The 16,920-nt window shown below is 58.7% G+C and overlaps 4 protein-coding genes across 4 annotated transcripts; 3 read left to right on the top strand and 1 right to left on the bottom strand.

Moving 5' to 3' along the window:
* Positions 1–102: 102 nt before the first annotated feature.
* On the top strand, positions 103–507 carry PHYSODRAFT_503617 (hypothetical protein; the record flags this gene model as incomplete). Its single annotated transcript, XM_009529687.1, has 1 exon — positions 103–507. The coding sequence occupies one exon, from the start codon at positions 103–105 to the stop codon at positions 505–507; it is 405 nt and encodes a 134-aa protein (XP_009527982.1).
* A 246-nt stretch (positions 508–753) lies between these two features.
* Positions 754–1,859, bottom strand: PHYSODRAFT_501150 (hypothetical protein; the record flags this gene model as incomplete). The annotated part of the gene is made up of 2 exons (XM_009529686.1): positions 754–1,089; positions 1,164–1,859. The coding sequence occupies 2 exons, from the start codon at positions 1,857–1,859 to the stop codon at positions 754–756; spliced, it is 1,032 nt and encodes a 343-aa protein (XP_009527981.1).
* A 240-nt stretch (positions 1,860–2,099) lies between these two features.
* On the top strand, positions 2,100–2,420 carry PHYSODRAFT_255400 (hypothetical protein; the record flags this gene model as incomplete). The annotated part of the gene is made up of 1 exon (XM_009529685.1): positions 2,100–2,420. One exon carries the CDS (start codon positions 2,100–2,102, stop codon positions 2,418–2,420), a length of 321 nt encoding a protein of 106 aa, XP_009527980.1.
* Positions 2,421–12,418: 9,998 nt separating this feature from the next.
* Positions 12,419–13,649, top strand: PHYSODRAFT_301381 (hypothetical protein; the record flags this gene model as incomplete). The annotated part of the gene is made up of 3 exons (XM_009529684.1): positions 12,419–12,760; positions 12,808–13,582; positions 13,630–13,649. The coding sequence occupies 3 exons, from the start codon at positions 12,419–12,421 to the stop codon at positions 13,647–13,649; spliced, it is 1,137 nt and encodes a 378-aa protein (XP_009527979.1).
* Positions 13,650–16,920: the final 3,271 nt, after the last annotated feature.

Below are 16,920 nucleotides of genomic sequence, written 5' to 3'. Positions count from 1 at the left end.
GAGGCATCAAGAAGGGCCCAGAGGGTCGTTTCCAGCCATTTCCAGCTTTTTAGAGGAGACCAACAAGGGACTGACCGCAGAGCAGACGACTACGACCACGACATGGACGTGAATCGCATTTTCTCGGCGGAGCAGATCGCGGTGCCGCCGGACCTGCCGCACGTGCTGAAGGACTGGACGAAGGCCGTGATCAGGGAGAACCCGAGCGACTTGCTGGCGTTCTCGCAGCAGTGGTTCCAGGACAAGGCGGTGCAGGCGTCGCAGCGCAAGGCTGCAGAGAACCAGATCCGGCGCATGCGGCAGCTGTTCGAGAGCTACGACGTGGACGGCCAAGGCCGCATGGAGGCCAAGGACTTGGGCAAGTTCCTCGGCGAAGACCTGGGCATGGACGGATACGAGGACGGCAGCCCCGCCGAGCTGCTGGAAGACCTCGTGATGGAGCTGGACCTGGACAACACGGGGTTCATCGAGCTGCACGACATCATCCAGTGGTATCAACAGCGGTAGACTCGCTACTGCTGCTACATGGAGAAGGAAGACATACTGTCGAAATGTGACTCGACCCACACTCACTCCACTGTCGGCTTTTCAGTTTTCACACTTTATTTTCTCTGCTTTCCCTGGTCTGCGGGTCGCTACTGCTCGCCCACGCTGCTGCCATCCTCTCTCTAAGTTCGCTTCCGTTCACGATCCGGCTGCGGCTGCTGCCTGTGGCGGTCGCGTCCACGCAGGACCAAAAGACAGCGTCGCACTTTAACTGGAACTAGCGGCCGTGTCGGCGACGGACGTGGCCGCCGCCGACTTGGAGTCGTTCTGCCAGATGCGGATCGTGCCGTCCTCCGAGCCCGTGGCGAACGAGTCGCCCGACGGCGCGTAGCGCAGACATCTCACGGGTCCGTGGTGGCCCTTGTGCGTCTCCAGCAGCTCTCCTGTCTCGAAGTCGAAGACGCGCACCCACGTGTCGGAGCCGCCGGCCACGAACTTGCTCTCGGTCGGATGCAGCGACGCGCCGCCCTCCTCGGCGAACGAAATGGGCATCGGGAAGGCGTGCAGCAGCGCAAAGTCCTTCTTCACGTCGTAGAAATACACCTACAAAGCAGCAGAACACCAAAATCAGCCTCCAATCCGTCTAACAACCAGCTCCAAACACTTCGTTCTCGTACCAGCTTGCCGGCCGCGACCGTGAGCACCTGGCCGTCCCTGGACGCCTCCATGTCCATGACGTCCGCGTCCACCTTGAACTGGCGCGTCTGCGTGTACGCGTCCAGGTCCCAGACGGTGACCGTGCCGTCCACCTCGCCCGTGGCCGCCAGGCGGTCGCTGAGCACCACGACCTTGCGGATCTGCTGCGCCGTGTGCATCTCGGCGAGCGGCGGCGGCGGCAGCACCACGATGCCCGTGCGGCCCTCGGCCTTGTAGCTCTGCAGCTGCTCCTTGACGCCCAGCACGTCGAACACGCGCAGCAGCTTCTCGTGGCCCGCCGTGAGCAGCCGCGCGCCGTCGCGCGTGAAGGCCACGGACTTGACCACGTGCTTGTGCTCGAGCGTCGTGACGGCGTCGCCCGTGAGCGCGTCCCAGATCTTGACGCTGAAGTCGGCGCTGCCCGTGGCCGCGAAATCGGCGTCGGCGTCCAGCTTGGCGCTCCAGACCGCGCCCTTGTGGCCCTCGAACGTGCCGATCCAGTCGCCCGAGTCGCCGTGCCGCAGCATCGGCAGCTTGTCGTGGCACGCCGAGATGAGCAGGTTGCCGCCGCTGTACTGCAGCTCCGCCAGGGGGCGCGAGTGGCCCGGACACACGATCGGGATCTGGCGCAGCGCCGACGCCGCCGCCGGCGACGGAGGAGACGCAGGAGAGCTCATGGCGATGACGATAATGGGCGGGCGGGACGCGCAAGGGCACTTGGCGTATGTATGGGACGAAAGATCACAGCGAAACACACGGCGACGAAACTGAAAGCGCGCGGTGACAGTTCAACGAACTACAGCCACAAAGGCTTACAGAACGATGTAACTAAAGAGGTCCGATTTGACTATGCTTTAAGCGTAGCATAGTAAACATTATAAAGGTGTATAGGATTTAGAAGTGATTCGGAAAACCTTATGTTGCTCGAAGGTGGGACGACATTCGGCCCACATCAAGTTGAAGCGATCGGCCTGCGCGACAAGCCTGCGGTCAGCGCTCTGCCCCATGTGGTGACGGCGATTCCGCGCTTCCTGGACCCGTCGGGCGAGATGACGCTGGCCAGGGCCTGCTCGCTCGGGTCGCTGAGGCTGCTGGACCACATTTGGGCCAGCAGCTGCATTACAGCGGAGGACCGAGCGCCAGGATGGTCGCGCTTCAACTGGCTGCGATCGGACCCCGTCTACTACCAGTGGCAGTTCGAGGAGTCGGTCAAGGAGGCGGCGCGCGGGGGCCATTAGGACGTCATTCGGTGGCCCTTCGCCCACTTTGAGAGCTGCAGCATGAGCAAGGCGGCGGCGGAGGAGGCCACACGGAACGGCCACTACGACGTGCTGCCACTGCTGCTGAGTCTCGATCTGAGGTGCAACCAAATTGCCGCTGCCTGAGGGGCTTGAGAACCGAGGGAACGAGGTCGAATGGGGGCGTCGACGACATGCGGAACGCCGCGAGGAGCGGCCGGGCGCTGGCTGTTCGAGAACACACACCAGCTACCGCACGTCCCGCGCCGCGCAAGCTGCGCTAAGTCAAGGTGACACTGCGCTGGTGGAGTGGCTGGTGCAGAGAGGATGTCCCTATGACCCTTCTAACGTATTGGATAGCGGGCACGAACACATTGTGCGTTGGATGTTTCAGCAGCAGGACCGCATTCAAAGTGTGCATCCGGCGCAGGTCATGAGAGCCATGGCGTTGCAAGGCAATTTGACAATGATACAGTGGATTTAGAGATGAATTCTCCGGTTCCAGACCAACTAATGTGGGAGAACTGCTGGCTGGATGCCTTGGACTTGGCGTGCCAGCACAGCCACCTGCCAGTGGTTGAATGGCTCCTGTAACAGGAGCAGGAACTAGTCAAGCGTTTTTTTGGATGATCACCCCCACGCTATGCACTACGCAGCAGTTCGAGGCTATCTGGGAGTTGCAAAACTGCTCTACCCCCGGAAGTTCGGGAACGCTTCGGCGAAAACCATGGCGCATGCAGCAGCGAGTACGTGGTGAAATGGCTGGACGCTGAGTTTGGGTCACACGTTGCTTTGTATCGCGAGCTGAAGGACACGTTTGTACGCGAGATAAAAGTTGGCACTGCCTTGGATGCCGCAGCAGTAAGCGGTCATCTGGACATCTTACAGCTACTCCACGACTTAATAGGAGCGCGCGCTGGTGGCGTCGTTAGCGCTGAGGAGCGGAAACCATGGACAACACAAGCGGCGATGGTTGGCGCCGCAGCCTTTGGCCATCTCGACATTGTCCAGTGGCTGCACAATCACCAAGCCGACGGGGTTACAACTGAAGTCATGGATCGAGCAGCATGCGGTGGGTTTCTCCACGTGGTAAAGTGACTTTCATCTCAATCGCTCCAAAGGATGCACAGCAATGGCTATGGGTCTAGCTTCGGGAAATGGCAAGCTCGACGTTGTACGGTGGCTGTGCACAACCGCTGCGATGGATAGCGCGGCCCGCAGTGGCCACTTGGACGTTGTCAAATGACTACATGGAAATCGCTCCGAGGGCTGCACTTCGAGCACATCGCTTAGGGTGGCTATCTGTAACGGGGTTACATAGAATAGTGACCCTATTACTATTCCGGGATGGCTACATCGGTCACTCCCCTGGATAGTGACCCAAGTGGCCTCAGAGCCAACAGATACTTGTATGACACAAACTATAGGGAACTTAGGATTTGTATGCAGGCTAAATCTATACCAACCTATAAATACATTCAGTCTTGGATCTACCGCTTTTCAAGTCAAGTCGTCCCCTTCAGACCAGGGACACGTGAACGGCTGTTCACTTGGCGTTTGTATACTCCTGCTTCCTCTGTTAAGAAGTGCTGTGTGCCCCGTCACACTTGGTAGCACTTGTAGTCAATCCTACGCCTACGCGGGTAGATTGGACTACCTGAATCCTCTGTGGTCTCGTCGAGTGAGCCAAGATGGATCGTACGGAGTTTCCCCATCTGAACGACTCGCAGTACGAGTCCGTTCGTAAGATGGCAGGCATCTTTGGGACAGATGCCCTGCGTAGCTTAGCGGCGGCGACGCCGGCTGAGCAGGTTGAGCGTATCAACGCGTTCGACACCTACGAGCGAGGGCTCATCGCCCACGTTCAAGGGCTGCAGCCCACTGCGGCCGCGCCGAAGCCGGTGCAACCGAAGCCCCTGCGGCTGAAGGTTCACCCCATCGAAGGGAAGGAAGGAGAAAACCTTCATTTCTGGGTTCGAGAGGTTGAGCTCGCGATGGACGCGGCTCTCGTCTCGGACGAGCGATTCCGTGTCGCCTTTGCGCTCTCCAACCTTAGTGGTCGCGCTAAGAGTTGGGCGTATACGCGCGAAGCGACGACGCCTGGATGCTTCGCATCATGGTCCCAGCTGTGCGAGCAGCTGCGGGCCGCGTTTCTTCCGGCGAACTACGAGTACCGCCAGCGTTCGCGCTTCCTCGCCTGCAAACAAGGAAGGCGCGAGCTGCATGAGTACATCCAGGAGATGCGAGTGCTCAGTGCCTCTTTGGTGGGGAACCCCCTGCCTGGAAACATCAAGGTGACCGTGTTCATGGACGGTCTGCGTGTCGGTCCTACCCGCACGCAACTGTTCCGTGTGCAAGCAAACACTATGGAGGAGGCGATTCAGATCGCCCTCCAGGAGGAGTACAGCCACAAGCAGGCTCGTACCCCCGCCACGGTATGGCAGAGCAACCCTGCCTCTGGCGGTGCGCCTAATGGTAACTCCGGCAATGGAGCGATCAACGGGCCGGTTCCCATAGATCTGGGAATGGCCGAGCAGAGCGACATTCGCTGCTATGGCTGTGGCAAGCTTGGACACATGAAACGTGCTTGTCCCGCGGGAGGACTGAAGAAGAAGTTCTCTTCGAAGCCCTTTGGCTCTAGGGGTCGCTGGCAGAAGCCGCGCCGCAGGAACCAGGGGAACGCCGGACACCAGTAGGGGCGGGGCGCCCTACTGGGGAAACCCTAAGTCTTCATGAGGGGCGTGCGGGTGGCGCACGCCATGAGGACTTAACCCCTGAGAGTCTCTGTACTCTCGAAGCGGAGAAGGACGGCGGTGGGCTGCTTGTGGTGCACGCGAGTGTACCGGGATACGATCATCCCTTGAGAATCTTGATCGACTCTGGGGTGTCCAAGAACTTTGCGCGCCGCCAGACTGTCGCACGCAATCGCGACAAGTACGCCGATGCGCTACGAGTCAGCAAAGGCAACGGGCTGGTCTCGGTAAGACTGGCCGACGGTACGGTGGTAGAAGTACCTCGGGCCCACATGGACATCACTGTCAAGTTCGAGGACTTCGACAGCACGGAGCCGTTCTTGGTCCTAGACATGGACAAGTACGACTTGATCCTTGGAATGCCGTGGCTGGAGAAACACGAGCCTCGGATCGACTGGCGCGGCAAGGCCATCGGGGCCAGCCGTCCCCCACGCTCTGACAGAGCTTTGGTGAGTCATGTTCCCACCTCTGGCAACAGCTGGGGCGCCCGCGAGGGCCGCCAGGGCGCAGCAGCGTCTAATGAGTTCTTGGGGCCCGTCGAGACTGACGACGACTCCGACCGGGCCGGACAAGACCTGAGAGTGGAGGTGCCGGACAGCACCTACCAGGTGGGTAACGTAGGTCCACACGCGGGTAACGAAGTACCGCAGGCAGCAAGGGCTGCTGGAGAAGGCGCCGCTGGCGTTGGCGTGGGTAACCAAGTTCCACGCGAGGTCACTCAGACCGTAACTGATGAGGAAGGCACTGCAGGCGCTTCCGATGGTGGTACCATAGTTCCACAGGAGATCACTCAGACCATAACAGATAAAGGAGTCGCTGGAAGCGCTCCTGGTGTGGGTAACCAAGTTCCACACGGCGAGGTGGGTAACATAGTTCCGCCCAGCAAGGCGGGTAACCAAGTTCCGCTCATGGACAAGGCGGGTAACGTAGTTCCGCACGAGATCGAGAAGATCGGTGGTGCCGTCAAGGCGGCGCCACGAGACGAAGACACCCGAGGGTCACGTCGTAAGCCGGGCCTAGTCGTGTGGCCGACGACGCCAGTCGCCAGCGACTCCGAGCCTCCAGCCAAGGCTCCAGCCGCCGAAGAGTGTTATCACATCTTCGACGGCGTGACCGGTCGTCGGGTCAAGACAGGAGCTGTCGAGCTTACAGCTCTGCCCGAGGTTTCAGAGTTGCTGAACCTTGAGGAGCTCGCCATGGAGGACTTCTTGGCCGAGCTAAAGGCCGGGGAGATCGCAGAGTTGGTTCTCCTCCGACCGGAGTCCACGTCGGCCGAGTTGAACTCGTCCTCGGTCATGGACCAGGCAGTCCTGGAGGAGTTCCAGAGACAGCGCGCGTCGCGCATGGGCTCAGAGATTCTTAAGAACCCCGGGACCCGGTGTACCCCTTGGCGAAGGAGTTCGAGGACGTGGTGTCCAAGGATCCACCGTCCAATCTCCCTCCGGACAGGGGAATCAGGCACGAGATCGATCTCGTGCCGGGCACGAGGCAATGGCCTCTTCCCCGGGAGCTTTGTGAAGTCATTGATGCCTTCTTTGCCGCTAAGGCGAAGGCAGGCATGGTGCGGGAGTCGAAGTCCCCGCACTCGACGCCTACCTTCTGTGTTCGCAAACCGAACGGAAAGTGGCGTCTGGTCCATGCTTATAACAAGCCGAACAGCGCGACAGTGCCTGCGCAGACACCGATCCCGCGCAAGGACGTGTTGCTCAACAACATGGCCAGCTGCACGCTGTATAGCGCGCTGGACCTGGTGGACGGATACTACCAGATCCTGATGCGCGAGAGCGACACCCCACTCACGGCTGTGAGCACGCCGAGCGGTATGCTCTGGGAGTGGCTGGTCATGCCTCAGGGGCTTTCTAACGCCCCGGCAACGTTCAATCGCTTGGTCACACAACTGTTCCGACCTTTGCGTGCGTTCACACAGACGTACTTTGACGACATCTTCGTCCACAGCCGTGCCGAGGGAGGCCAGACTGCCATGGAGGTGCATCTCCAGCACCTTCGACGTGTGTTCGAAGTCATGCGGGCGAACAAGCTGTACGCCAACATCGACAAGTGTGTGTTCGCAGCTGAGGAGATCAAGGTCCTGGGCTGCTTCGTCAGCAGCGCCGGGGTCCGGGCGGACCCGGAGAAGGTGAAAACCATCGCGGCTTGGCCGCCACCTCGGTCGCAGAAGGACCTACGACAGTGGTTGGGCCTCGCCAACTACCTGCACAAGTATAGTGCAGACTACGCCGAGCTGGCACGGCTCTCCTGAAGAAGGATGTCGACTGGCGCTGGGAGCGTCGCCATCAAGATGCTTTTAACGACATCAAAGCGGGCTTACAGCGCGCGCCAGTCCTGGCATTGCCGGACGAGACGAAGCCTTTCAGCGTAGTCTGTGATGCGTCTGACTACGCAATTGGCTGTGCGCTATTGCAGGCCGACGATGAAGGCCCCGAACGGGTCATCTCGTTCCAGTCCAGGCAACTCAAGGCAGCCGAACAGAACTATCCAGTCCACGACAAGGAGCAACTTGCCATGAAGTACGCTCTTGTCAAGTTTCGAGTGCACCTCCTGGACTCGACGCCCTTTGTCGTTTATACAGACCACGCGTCCTTGCGGACTGCCGTCAACACGCCGCATCTCTCACAGCGGATGGCGCGTTGGCTGTCATTCTTCGCGGAATACAACTTCCGTGTCGAGTACAAGCCGGGCAAGTTGAACGTGCTTGCCCGCGCCGACCCGACTACGAGCTTGCTCATATTAGTCGGGTCACGACGAATCTGTATGATCGCATCAAGCTGGGGTACCGAGACGATGCCAGTCTCGGACCTCTTGTGCGGTTCTTGGCCGCTGGCTCGGAAGCCAAGGCCGAGTGGCTCACGCCCCGACAACGTGCAAGGCTGCACCGCTTTGAGTGGGCTGACGGTTTGCTCCACTATAGGGTCGAGCTCGAGGATCCTCCCCGTATTGTCGTGCCCAACGACGAGGATCTCAAGTACGACATCCTGATGGAGGCGCACGACGCTCCATCCAGTGGCCATCTCGGCCGTGAGAAGACGTACGCGTCTGTCTCGCAGATGTTTTGGTGGCGTCACATGTACAAGTGGGTCGCCACCTACGTCCGTACGTGCGAGACGTGCCAGCGCGTGAAGCCTGCAGGTCACGCCTCGGCACCATTGCAGAGCCTGCCGGTCCCAGCGGACTGCTGGAAGTCGATGAGTCTCGACTTTGTCTTCGGACTTCCGGCCGATGACCGTGGCAACACTGGTGTTGTTGCCTTCGTGTGCCGTCTGAGCAAGATGGTCCACTTTGCTCCAGTTCGTGACACCGTCACTGGCGACGAGGTCGCTCGCCTGTTCATGGACTGTGTCTTCCGACACCACGGTCTGCCCGAGACCATTGTCTCTGATCGAGACCCGCGGTTCACCACTACGTTCTGGCAGACGCTGTTTCGCCTTCTCGGCACACGACTGTCGATGTCGACGGCGGACCACCCGCAGACGGATGGCCAGACGGAGCGCGTAAATCGCGTGCTCGAAGACACGCTCCGCAGTATCTGCGCGGAGATGCCCCGCTCTTGGGCTGATCGCTTGCCCATGGTTGAGTTCGCACTCAACAATGCGGTACATGCATCGACGGGCTTTACGCCCTTTATCTGAACGGGTTGCGCCACCCTCAGGTGCTGCTCACATTACGAGGCAGTACCGGGGCTTCGGTCCTAAGTGGGGGAGAGGCTCGGAAAACTTTTTCCTCCCAAGTCTCGGACGTGAATCCAGCCACCTTGCGGAAGCAACTGTCCTCGTTTGCCGAAGACAGATTGAACATAATCAGCAGGGTGCGAGACACCATGGCGCAAGCCCAAGATAAACAGAAGGAGTACTCTGACCGAAATGGAAGAGGAAACATGAACGTGTTTAAGATTGGGGATTTAGTTCTCCTAGATACTAGAAACCTAGCGCTAAACACTGTTAGCTCGGTCGAGAGCAACAAGCTGAAGCACCGCTTCATTGGACCCTTCACGGTCCTCAGCCGGCATGGCGCGGCGTACACCATAGACTTGCCCAAGTCGATGACGACTCACCCGACGTTTTACGTGGGTCGTCTTAAGAGGTACCATGACCCTCTGGCTCTGGCTGCCCCGCAGGAAGCGGTGGGTGGCCCGGTGGAGAAGAGCGCAGCTCCTCGAAGCGCGGCGTCGGGTCGCGGTAAGGCGCCTGATACGCTCGCTGGTCGTAAGACGGCGCGGCGTACATCGGAGCAGCATACTCAGGGACCCCGTACGAGCCCTGGCCAAACTGGGCCTGATACGAGTGGGGCTGCTGCTGCTCCGGATACGGCGCGTGGTCATGACGCTCGGCCCGACGCCCAGCGAGATGGTTTCGCAGCGAGTCGTAAGATGGCAGGTCGGCTCGACGATCCACACGGCCATGGAGACTGCGAGTTTCTTGATAGAGCGAGGCAACATCCTCACGGAGCCGCTCCACGGCACCAGGCTGACCAGCACGAGCGGCAGCCTCGCCACTAAGGCCGACACCAAGCGCGACCTCGAGGACGTACACACGGTCCCGGAGAAGACGAATCTCCTCTTGCTGCAGGGCCACCACCTGACTCGGGGCCCCAGCATACGGCTGCGTCGCCTCAGGCTCGTAGCCATGGCCGTGCGAGGCCACCGCCGGCCCTCCTTGATCGTAATGGGCAGATCCACTACCACGTGGAACGAGTCGTCCGGGAGCGGCGGCTCCATGGCAAGCGCCAGCTGCTCGTGAAGTGGAGGGGTTACCCTGAGTCGGATAACTCGTGGGAGCCCGTTGAGCAGCTCCAGGCAGACTGCCCGAAGGGTGTTGCGATATGGGACGAGAAGCAGCGGCAGCTTCGTAAGTAGTCCTTGGCTTCTTGGCCGGTACCCGGGACACGGTAGCAGACGTAGTCGCACCACGCCCACGCTCTTCACGAGCTTTGGCTCTCGCCTCTTGCTTCAGCTCGTCCATTTGCGAGTGGAGCTTGCGCTTGCTCACGAGTTGAGCGAACTCGATGTGGAGCTCGCGCACGTCCAGGATTGCGGACAGAGTGTGATCCTCACGGAGTTCTTTGAACACTTGGTCAGAATACCCTTTGCGCTAGACGTAGCGCCAGAAGAGGTCTTCCACCTCGCTCCAGCTCATGTTGTCATTCGGCATGACCCAGTGGAAACCCCACACAGGATGGAGTCCACCCTTGTCCTCCGGCTTCTTGCGAAGCGTGGTGAACTCCTTCAGTGTGAGCTTGTGTGGTGCTAGTAGCACACACCGGGCGACTTCAACGTCGCCAAGAAAGAGTGGCTCTTTCTCAACAAGAGCACGCTCATAGGAACCCCTCGAGGTGTACCTGCCGATAAGGCCACGAGGAACCGAGAGCTTCTCCAACAGCGCTGGCGCACCAGTGCCAGGCTCGGGCGGGAAGTAGCCCTGCGGGTACGTGGCATCCTCGCCTGAAGAAGACTCGATGGCAATCGTGGCAGTCGGCTGCCTGGCATTCGCACCCGAGCTAGCAGCGTGGTATTGCTGCTGCTGCTCGTCGAGGTTGTTGGAGAGCTCCTTGGGCTCGTGGACGGCACCCTCCTCGTCCTCAGACTCCAAGTCGATGAACAGCTTGGAGCTGGAGCCGCGAGGCGACCTGGAAGCTGAACGCTTCTTCGCCTTGGCCTCGGCGGCCTTCGCAGCGGCAGCCGCTTTCGACGCTTGGGCACGCTCACGACCTCGTGCCAGCGTCAGATGCTTCGATGCCAGCACCTCCTTGGGCTTGGAGCCCGCGTCGCTCGGCGACTTCTCGGCCACGAACCCAGCGTCGGTCATGGCGTCTTGCGACTGCTTGCTGTCGCCTGAGCCGGACTCGGCGTCCTCCGCCTCCTTCTCTGACGAGGCCTTTGCGTCGGCCGACGCGTTGGTCATGTCGTCTGCCACCAGCTCCGTGCCTTCGGCAGCGTGCGTGCTGCCCTCCGAGACGTTCTCGTCGTCGGGTGAACTCTCACCGGAGTACTGGACCATCGTGCAGTCAAAGACGGCGGCTTCCCAGTCGCGAGCCGGGCTTTTATGGCCCCGAGGACTCTCCTCCTTGCCTTGCGCGGCGTCAGGAGACTTGCTCCGAGCCCCGGTCTGACGGCCACTCTCCGGCGTGCTGCTACGAGAGCGCACCACCTCCTCGGCCGCCTTCGTGGCCTCCATCAGCGCGGACAACTCGTCCTTGGCCTTGGCCGCCCTGGTCTTCGGCCCTACGGCCCGCGGTTTCGGAGGTGCTTTCGCACTACGCGCACTGCGCTTTGGAGGCATGCTTCCGGTCGACGTGGAGACCCTGCGGCTTGCTCGGCGATGCGCCAGTTCCTCTGCGAGGCCCGGGAGCCGAGGCGCCAGAGCTCGCGCCGTTGTCGATGGATTTCGACTTTGCGAGTGAAATGTGAGTCGCCGGCGTAACCTCGCTCTGATTGGTCGATAAGATCCAATCTAAGTGGGGGAGGATGTAACGGGGTTACATGGAATAGTGACCCTGTCACTATTCCGGGATGGCTACATCGGTCACTCCCCTGGATAGTGACCCAAGTGGCCTCAGAGCCAACAGATACATTTTGTATGACACAAACTATAGGGAACTTAGGATTTGTATGCAGGCTAAATCTATACCAACCTATAAATACATTCAGTCTTAGATCTACCGCTTTTCAAGTCAAGTCGTCCCCTTCAGACCAGGGACACGTGAACGGCTGTTCACTTGGCGTTTGTATACTCCTGCTTCCTCTGTTAAGAAGTGCTGTGTGCCCCGTCACACTATCCTAAGACTGCGAAGTGGCTCCTAATTCACCGTCCAGAGTGCGCCGAGCCTAACGCAGCATTTGTTGAAGCTGCAGCAGCTCGAGGCTGTCTTGATGTCCTTCGTTGGATGCACACGCACTTTCCTAAAACGTGGCCGCTGCTGCTGTGGTGATAAGCGCTGCGAGGGTGACATTGCTCTTTTTGCACTCGAACGGTAGTGAGGATCTCCTAGGCGGAATTGAGGCGAATGATGTCGAGTTTGGCGGATATCCTGCCGAAGAGTGGTTTCGCACCGCCAGATCCAGGTAGTTTCGCAACGACTGAGGAGCTCCAGAAGAGGTGCGAGGCGGAGAAAGATGAAACTTCTTTTTCCAGGGCGCCGTAAGTAGTCTAGATCTATTCATTCTTCGTTTTAGCTGGTAGCCAAGAAGCGACCCTTCAAGCGCACAAGAAGCAGCCTTTCGCGCCCAAACCCATGGCCACCCGCTCAGTGTTTGCCCTGTTCAAGCCCGGTCTACTGGACACACGTGGCTATGCATATGGTCAAGCGGAGCTACTGGACGGAGACGACGCAGCGTCCGTTGTCGACGTTCGCCGCGTTAATTCGGGGAGATGGAGCGCCTTAGGCGATTTTGAGGTCCGGCGCCCAAGGTCGGAGATGCTACTGCGTGCTGTATCGGAGGAAGAAGCCACAGGTGGGATCGGAACCTATGTTGGAGCGTGTGCCTGCGTTGCGCGGGTCCCTCCATCGGCAGCGCCTTCCTGGAACTACGGAGCTGTTGCCGGCTACAGCTGGGGCACGCTGGTTCATGGCGGGGTACTGCATATTTCGTTCGGAGAAGATGTCGAACCGTTTCCTTCAAGGAACACGAGATCGAAGCGCTGGAGTACGCGCCATACACGTTGCGACCCTGCAACAATCGACCAATCATCGACTTAATGCCCGCTGAGATGCGAGCCATTCACGCGGCAGCTCTCAACCACTTTAAAGGCGTGGGCTGCAGAGCCACAAGACGCTCGAAGTCGATTCTCGAGAAGTTACAAGCTCCGTTGATGGACGAGGACAGCACAATTGTGCTCTACGATGCCTCAAAAGGACGAATCTGCCGTGTCTCGACTAAGTATGTTCTTGACTACGCGTACTACAAGGAGGGTGGACGCCGGATCCCGCGAGGGGTAGCTCTCGGCGACTCCATCTTCGAGACTCCAACACTCGGGACCCCTGGGGTTCCTTCGCTGGGTGCCAGGATCCCGACGCGCGGCGCAACAGGAGCCGTAGAACCAGCAATGACTTCAATGGCGGCCGCTTTAAGAGATTCGGACGAGGATGATGACGACGATGTCCCCCAGCCTGACATGCATCGCCCAAGTGCTTCGCCGCCCTTGTCAGCACCTATTGCATCGCGCAAGCGTACACGTGACATTCGCGAGGCTTTGACGGACGATATGAATTCGCTCTCAACGCTCCGTGATACGTACGCTACGAACCCTGCGATGGTGCGCCAGATCGATCGTCTCCTGTCGCTGAACCAGCCAGCATCGACTACATCTGACGGGGCGACCAGCGGCGCGGCAGACACCAAGGCACAGTTTCGCCCGACTGCAATACAGCGCCAGATCAACCGCCAGCTAATAAATGGTACGTATGCTAGATTGGGCTATCAACTTCTGGCGGAAACACTGCAGGTTCGCCTCCGGTCGACTGACATACTACCACACCCGGCCGTCATCTGTGGATTTCTGTGCTGGGATTTCGGTATGCGTGGTCTGAGTACCATGCATTTTGGAGGATTGACGGACATGGAGCGCCGTCAACGTGTTCAATCGTGCGATATGTCTGATTTTTCACGGAAGAACAAGCTGCCTAAGTTGGGTGCACCGCCGGATTTAGCATCGATTGCCTCTGCACTGTCGGGTCTAGCAGCAGTGACTGAGATAATCTACCTCCCATTCGTGGCAAACATAGTGGAGAAGGCACGCGAGTTTGTTTCCAAGTTGACTCGTTCAAGGCTGAGCCGCAGCTTTGGCATCCCCGAAGCACGATCCGAGTTGGTTCATTGGGTGGACGAGCGCTTTGAATCGATGAGACTTCTGCTGGCACAAGACCAGATTGAAGCAGCTCAAGCCGTTCATGAATCATTTCACGAAGGGGATGTCTCCTTTACGCGGTTAATGCAGGTCGTCAATGAGTGCCGGCTTGCGCAGTCCGAGAAACAACTAGCGGTACTTGAGCGTGGTCACCACAGCCAGCCTGGTCGAGCAGCGTCGCGACAAGTCAATGCCAAACTGAAGGGAGCATTCGTTGATCCTGCACGGGTTGCTCCTTGTAGTGGTGCCTCGCACCTGGTGTATTGCAGAATGAGTTAGGTTGGATGATGCTAGGATGTCTGTACTAGGCTAATATGCATCGGTAGTTTCGTGTTGTGTAGCTGGAGGGGTCGTTGTGGTCGTCGCAGGCCGTTATCGTCGCCACTGCACTCATCGCAGGTGGCGCCAGCTCTTGCGATCTCCAACAGTCCTCCTCGACCAAGATGATCCGAGTCTACAGCTTCTCGTTGTGCGGGTTGATAAGCTTGATCATGGCCAGGTTGCGCCCGTGTAGGGTTGCGCCGAGGGGCTTCGTGAACATGTCGGCCTTCATCTCAGTCGTAGGGCAATAGGTCACGCTGACCTCCTTCTTGCGAATGGCGTCGCGTATGAAGTGGAATTTTATGTTGATGTGCTTCATGCGTGCAGTCGTCACGTCGTTCTCCATGTTCTTGATCGCGCTCTGGTTGTCGATGTACATGTCGATACTATCATCTTTGCCGTGCAGCTCAAGTTCATTCAGGAGCTGCTTCACCCACAAGCAGTCCTGCACTGCCGTCGCCCCAGCGATGTACTCAGCCTCGGCTGTAGAGAGGGCGACCGTAGATTGTTTCTTGCTGTACCACGAAATGGGCATGGCGTTGATGGTGAGTAGTCCTCCTGAAGTCGACTTTGCGTCCTTGGCCCCGGCCCAATCTGCATCGCTGAAGATGGCTGCCTCAATAGTGTGTCGGGGTGCCTGCGGCCGGGGAAAGTGCAACCTCAACTCGTGCGAGCCGCGCAAGTAGCGCAGGATACGTTTGACTGCAGTCCAATGAGTGGACGTAGGCGTTGAGACGAAACGCGCCAGGAAGTTCACAGGCATCGTGATGTCTGGTCGAGTGCAGTTGCTAATCCATAGTAGTGACCCAATGGTCTCCCGCATGATGCTAGTGTCGTAGAAGGGCTCGCTGGCCTCTCCGTTCAGGTCCCGAGTTGACTCCATCGGCGTAGTCACGGGGCGGCTATTCTCCATACCGCACTTTGCCAGCAAACCGTGAATATTGGCTGTCTGGTGGAGGTAGATGCCGCAGTCGCTCTGCTCAATGTTAATTCCCAAGCACTTCTTGGCTGGACCCATGTCCTTGATCTGAAATTGGTCGGCGAGCTTCTGCATCGTCCAGTCGGAATCGCCCTCACGCTGGCTGACGACCACCACATCATCGACGTAGAGGCCCAGTACAGTTAGCTTGCCTTCATGCCAACGAAAATACAAGCACGGGTCGAGTTGGCTCCTCCTGAAGCCAAGTTCCAGTAAGTAGCGGTGTATAGTGTCGTTCCACAACTTGCCGCTCTGTTTAAGGCCGTACAGACTCTTTCGCAGCAGTAGGCATTTGCCCTTGGGTAATTGGAGTCCGACAGGGGCGCGCATGTAGATGGGTCGATCGAGGTCTGCTCGCAGGTATGCGTTAGGAACATCTCCTTGTCGAATGACGGCATGCCACTGAGATGCGAGGGCCACAATGAACCGCAGGCTCGCGATCTTGAGCACGGGCGCAAAGGTCTCTGCGAAGTCAATGCCAAACTTTTGAGTGAAGCCGCGCGCTACCAGCCGCGCTTTGAACCGTTCCAATTCGCCTTTGTTGTCAAACTTGAGCTTAACACCCATTTTGCACTTATCAGATTTCCATCAGTAGGAATATCCACAATTTCCCAGGTAGCGTTCTTCGATATTGCTCGAAGCTCTTCTTCGATTGCCCGCCACCACTCCTGCCACTACGGGCTGTTCATTGCCTCCTCCACAGTTACTGGCTCCTTGATCCCGTCACGCTCTAGTAGTACCGCAAAGGCAGTACCCTCCTTGAGTACGATAGTGAGCAGGACAGATGCCGGAGTGGCGAACTCTTCGAGAAAAGATTGGGGCAGCCGAAAGTCATCGCGTAGTAGTGCTCGTGTACCTTGATTCAGGCCAAAGATGCGCTGGATGGCACGCGACGTAAGTTGATGCTGCTCTGCAGGGCTACCAGCCCGTGCTTCCTCACCATTAGCGTCATGTGGGGTGTTGGTTTCGTACTATTGATCGCCAGCATCCTCCTCCTCGCCGCTATTGTCTGCGTCGACGGCGTCCATGTATCGCCCCACGGCTCGCGAGTCCAGACGGTCAACGTTCCGGATGTGTGTTGTAGAAATAACACGTTTGGTTCGCGGGATGAGAACACGGTACGCTTTCTTCTTGAAGTCGATGCCAATAACAACTCCTCTTTCAGCGCGCTTTTTCGCTGATCGCTTCGTTGCATGAGCGATGTGGCTCGTACACTTCGAGCCGTTTGAGGATGTGCGAGACACTGGGTCGTTTTCCGGAGAGGGCCTCAATGGGAGACGCATGGTCGGCGTTCGCTCGAGTCGGCAGATAGTTGCGAATGTAGCTCGCATACAGAACAGCATCGCCCCAAAATCGCTGTGGCAATGCCGAGGCCCAGAGCATCGCTCGGGCGGAATCCATGACAGTCCGGTGAAAACGCTCTGCTTTTCCATTTGATGATGACGTGCCCGCCTCCGTTTCTTGGTGGAGAATACCCCGGTTGCGGAGGAAGCGGCCGAGTCTGGTGCTGCCAAATTCACCACCACCGTCTGAGCGAATCATCTTCACCTTGGTGTCGTATTGCCGCTCAAATTCGCTAACAAAGTCCT

This window comes from Phytophthora sojae, assembly GCF_000149755.1.
Source record: "Phytophthora sojae unplaced genomic scaffold PHYSOscaffold_4, whole genome shotgun sequence".
Lineage (NCBI taxonomy): Eukaryota > Oomycota > Peronosporomycetes > Peronosporales > Peronosporaceae > Phytophthora > Phytophthora sojae.
Note: the sequence above shows the minus strand (reverse complement) of the source record. Positions and strands in the feature narration are given on the sequence as shown.